The 4,518-nt window shown below is 43.5% G+C and overlaps 1 protein-coding gene across 1 annotated transcript; it reads right to left on the bottom strand.

Moving 5' to 3' along the window:
- Positions 1–7: 7 nt before the first annotated feature.
- Positions 8–1,007, bottom strand: LOC123984223 (equilibrative nucleoside transporter 3-like). The gene has a single exon (XM_046070998.1). It carries the CDS (start codon positions 722–724, stop codon positions 68–70), a length of 657 nt encoding a protein of 218 aa, XP_045926954.1. The 5' UTR covers positions 725–1,007; the 3' UTR covers positions 8–67.
- Between the last annotated feature and the right edge of the window lie 3,511 nt (positions 1,008–4,518).

Here is a 4,518-nt window from a genome sequence, read left to right as displayed (position 1 = left end):
CCTGTCCAGCTACTCTCTGTTGTATAGCTTGACTATAACCCGACTAGGTTATTGCTTAACAGCCTGGTCAGATGCAGTGCACGATAAGCACAGAGAAAGCAGACCCAACAGCCAGTCCCAGAGTGAGGAAGAAGGACATGACTACTCCTGTGGCCTCTGCCAGTTCCCGAGGTACCACCTTAGGGCCATATATCATTGGCAGAGTCCCTAGATAGCCGTTAGAGAGGCCCAGCAGGCAGGTAAAGACCACAGGGTACACATCATGGGTGAAAAGCACAGTGTGGAGGTGGTCCCTCGGCTGGTAGTTACAGAGCATGAGAAGTGGCACCATGACAGAGCGACACAGCACCAGTGTAGGCAGGACTCGGCTGGTGGGACCAGGAACCTGCAGCCAGGCTGTGGCCTGCCTGCCACAAAAGTCTGCTACATTGTACAGGAGGAAACTGGTGATTGGCGCAAAGTAAGTGGTTGTCCAGGGGCTGCCGCTGTCTTTGTGGACAGACTGGATCCCTGAGGAAACTGCAGGGAACACCATGATGGAGATGCAGAAGACGTAGAAGACGCTCAGGCCGAGCACCCACGTCTTTCTGAGGATAGGCTGCAGCGGTGGCACTAAGACTCTGCTCCCTGTGCCTGCTGCTCCCTCCTCACTCCTCACTCCTGGATTGGTGCATGTTGCTGCCAGCATGTAGTGTCTAGAGAGAAGAGAAGCAGAAAGCAGCATGTTGGTAATTTAGTACACCTACAATCTCTCTTTATGAAGTATATCTGTCAAGTCTGAACTGAATTGGACATTATGGCTTTGATGGCTCGTAGTGTGATCAATAAAATAATCTTATTTTTGTACCATTTCTCCACTTTGACAAGACATATTGAACCTGCCTCCTAAAAAGTAGGTTTATCATTAGATTGTCATAATGCTGTCTTCGAGGCCAGGTCAACCTTCAAACAGAAGTTGCAAATTTAAAATGCACAAACAAATTCACTAGAACAGGTATGCTTATTACAATTTAAACCCACTATGTAGGATTTGAACATGTGTAACATTGGCACCATCTGGTGGTATTGTGGAGAATGCCACTGTGGCAGATAATGCACACTGATAACTCTCTCTCTCTGTAATCTATAGTATTCGGATGAAAGTAAATTTTACAGGCCAAGAGAAGATGTTATCATCATCTACATTTGTAAAATAAAATACATGTTTGATAGGTATCTTTATGGGAGCCAGAATATACACTGCTAAGAACAACAAGGGGATACTTATTCATCACAGTATAACATCTTGTCAAACTTCAGGGATATCAGTCTGTCCAGTTAGGAAGCACAAGTGATTCTGAATCACTGTCACCTGTTGTGGTGAAATGAAAGTGTCAACAGGTGCACTGTAGAGGCAACAGCAAGACAACTCCCAAAAAGGGAATGGTTGTGCAGTTGTGTAGGTGGTTGACACAGACAATCCTTATCCTTCCTGAGTGATTGTTCTATAGTTTTGTATTTTGCTAGTGTCCTTGTCACTGTGGCAGTAACTGCAGCCCATTCAGGTTGCCCAGGGTTAGTCCAGCTCCTCCAGGATGGCACATCCATAACATGTGTCTGTTGTGAAGCCATAGTCTGGAGAGGTCTCTGAGCTGTAGCTGGTAGAGATCAATCCAGCTGCCTGGATCCTGTGATGCTGCAGTGCAAGGAGTCACATTTAATCCTGGGAATTATCATTCCCATTCAGGGCATATTGACAGGTGTTTTCCAAATGTATCCCTTTATAGATACACATGTAAGATAAAGCTGTTAATGTTCAACACAAAACAGTGAACATGACAAACTGCTACCTCTGTATGGACAGAAAGACACACAATTAAATAATGACTCATCATCATGATGATTCAGATGGTGTGGAATGTAGCATGGACACACTTTTCTTGCTGTGCCATCACTGCAAAGATTGACACTTTAGTTCCAGTTGGAACAACACAGCGAAGGGCCACATAGAGATTCTCTCCTGCTTTTTGACATGAACTGAGCACACAGTACCATCATAGTTAAAGTATGCTTGGATCTTGTATCTTCACTGTTAGGAAGTTGTGACTGGTATTTACTCACACAATAAATTTTTGTATTCATATATTGTTGGTAATGAACAGTAAATGGGATATTTAGCTTGCACTAGAGACCTGTTGCCCACTTTAGTATCTGAGATGTGTTTGTGTGTGTGTAACAGAAAATGGGTGCCTGCCCTGAAGCTCTGCGCAGGCTGCTGGGAACAGAGCAGTGCAGCTGGGGACCTGCATTCTGGTGCAAGAACATGGAGACAGCAACTCGGTGCAATGTGAGTAGTTAATTTTTCAACCCAAACGTGTCCCCAATGTAATTCTGTGCATATAGGTATAGTGGCCTGCATCTCAGCCTGTCACTGCTTCACTGTCGCTTCAGTTTTGCATTATCTGGGCTACACTTGCCTTATATAGCTTGGATTATGGTGTATGTTATAACACAAACTAAAGTTTAACTTGTTGTATAATGTTGACACAGCATCAGATGGGTCTATAAGTGATTCCTTCCTCCTGAGGAACTGATTGCAAACAGAAGAGACAACTCGGTGTGTTAAGAATGACTGGCATTGCCTTATTATATCGAAGGAGGATTGGCTTAATACTATATAGATTTACAACGTGATCATTGTTCTGTTACTGGATGAACTGACGAATACGTCCATTATTATACTGGTGACCAACTGTTTTGTTTTGTTCAGTTCTACTATATGTTGTATGTTTATAATGCCAAAAGAAAACGTTAAAACAAGAATAACTGGCATTACTTACACTATTATCATTTTAGTTTGATCCTTAAAACAAAAAATTAATTTTTCTAGACAGAAAATGTTTGTGTTCTTGTTTCAAGGAGCTGATGATAATTATTTTGAGTATACCTCTCACTCAACTTCCTTGTTTGCACTCATTTGTAAATCACTGCCTTTCTAACGTACATAAAGCATCTTAAAATTCAATTGGCTGCTTCAAACCGTAGTCGGTTGATCTTTGCATTTTTAACAAATAAACCACTTTTGTTTTGTGTGTTTTTCCCTTTGCTGCAAATTGAATTAGCTCAGTAATATCAAGCTACTACAAGCTCCTTGTTCATTACAGGGCGGTCATTTCTGCAATTTTGGGCAACCTCAGCAGTCTATTGTCTGTTATTTAAGGAACTTGATACTAAGCTTAACTTTTACTTGCATGACAAAATAGTTGTTGCCTGCATTTGTTACTTCTGACCAGCTTACAATAAATCTCTAGATTCATTTAACCAAGGAGGCATTATATTCCACTGCAGGAGAATTAAAAGCTGCCTCAGATAAGTAATGTACAATTTTCTATCAATTATAATTGACTGCAGCACGTGCACATTTGAAAATAATGACAGAGATCAAAGTTGTCACTGAAGATGTTGATGATTTATAAAGTTGATCAAGTTCACTTACAAAGTTATCAAATGGCAGACACAAAACTACATGTTCATCGACAACAATTAGCCAGGTTTTTCCAGCTGAATCCCTCAGTAAGATGCGGTACTACTTTGCCATCTGCATATATTAAAGCTGAAAAACATCACCCTGCATAACAACTTACTATATACCACACATTTTCACCCATTGAACTGGAGACCCAAGTCATGGCAGACACATCCCTAAGGCTCACATCAGGAACCATCAGTGTAAACATGACACTTATTAATGTGAGGTATGAAGGAGTTAAGGCCTTGTGGTGAAAAGTGGGAATGAAAAGCTTATCAGTACTTTTACCACATGGCAGACAACTGGCTTTACTGGTGCATTTTGCATCACAGTGCTTTGAGGTTCTGGTATTCATCAGCAGGGGTGCACTGACTCCTGTCCAGCTACTCTCTGTTGTATAGCTTGACTATAACCCGACTAGGTTATTGCTTAACAGCCTGGTCAGATGCAGTGCACGATAAGCACAGAGAAAGCAGACCCAACAGCCAGTCCCAGAGTGAGGAAGAAGGACATGACTACTCCTGTGGCCTCTGCCAGTTCCCGAGGTACCACCTTAGGGCCATATATCATTGGCAGAGTCCCTAGATAGCCGTTAGAGAGGCCCAGCAGGCAGGTAAAGACCACAGGGTACACATCATGGGTGAAAAGCACAGTGTGGAGGTGGTCCCTCGGCTGGTAGTTACAGAGCATGAGAAGTGGCACCATGACAGAGCGACACAGCACCAGTGTAGGCAGGACTCGGCTGGTGGGACCAGGAACCTGCAGCCAGGCTGTGGCCTGCCTGCCACAAAAGTCTGCTACATTGTACAGGAGGAAACTGGTGATTGGCGCAAAGTAAGTGGTTGTCCAGGGGCTGCCGCTGTCTTTGTGGACAGACTGGATCCCTGAGGAAACTGCAGGGAACACCATGATGGAGATGCAGAAGACGTAGAAGACGCTCAGGCCGAGCACCCACGTCTTTCTGAGGATAGGCTGCAGCGGTGGCACTAAGACTCTGCTCCCTGTGCCTG

This window comes from Micropterus dolomieu, linkage group LG15, assembly GCF_021292245.1.
Source record: "Micropterus dolomieu isolate WLL.071019.BEF.003 ecotype Adirondacks linkage group LG15, ASM2129224v1, whole genome shotgun sequence".
NCBI classification, from domain to species: domain Eukaryota; kingdom Metazoa; phylum Chordata; class Actinopteri; order Centrarchiformes; family Centrarchidae; genus Micropterus; species Micropterus dolomieu.
The sequence above is the reverse complement of the archived record's forward strand: the minus strand, read 5'-3'. Positions and strand labels throughout refer to the sequence as shown.

Coding starts and splice junctions, on each gene's coding strand:
- LOC123984223 (XM_046070998.1), bottom strand. CDS start 724: ATGCTGCTTTCTGCTTCTCTTCTCTCTAGACACTACATGCTGGCAGCA.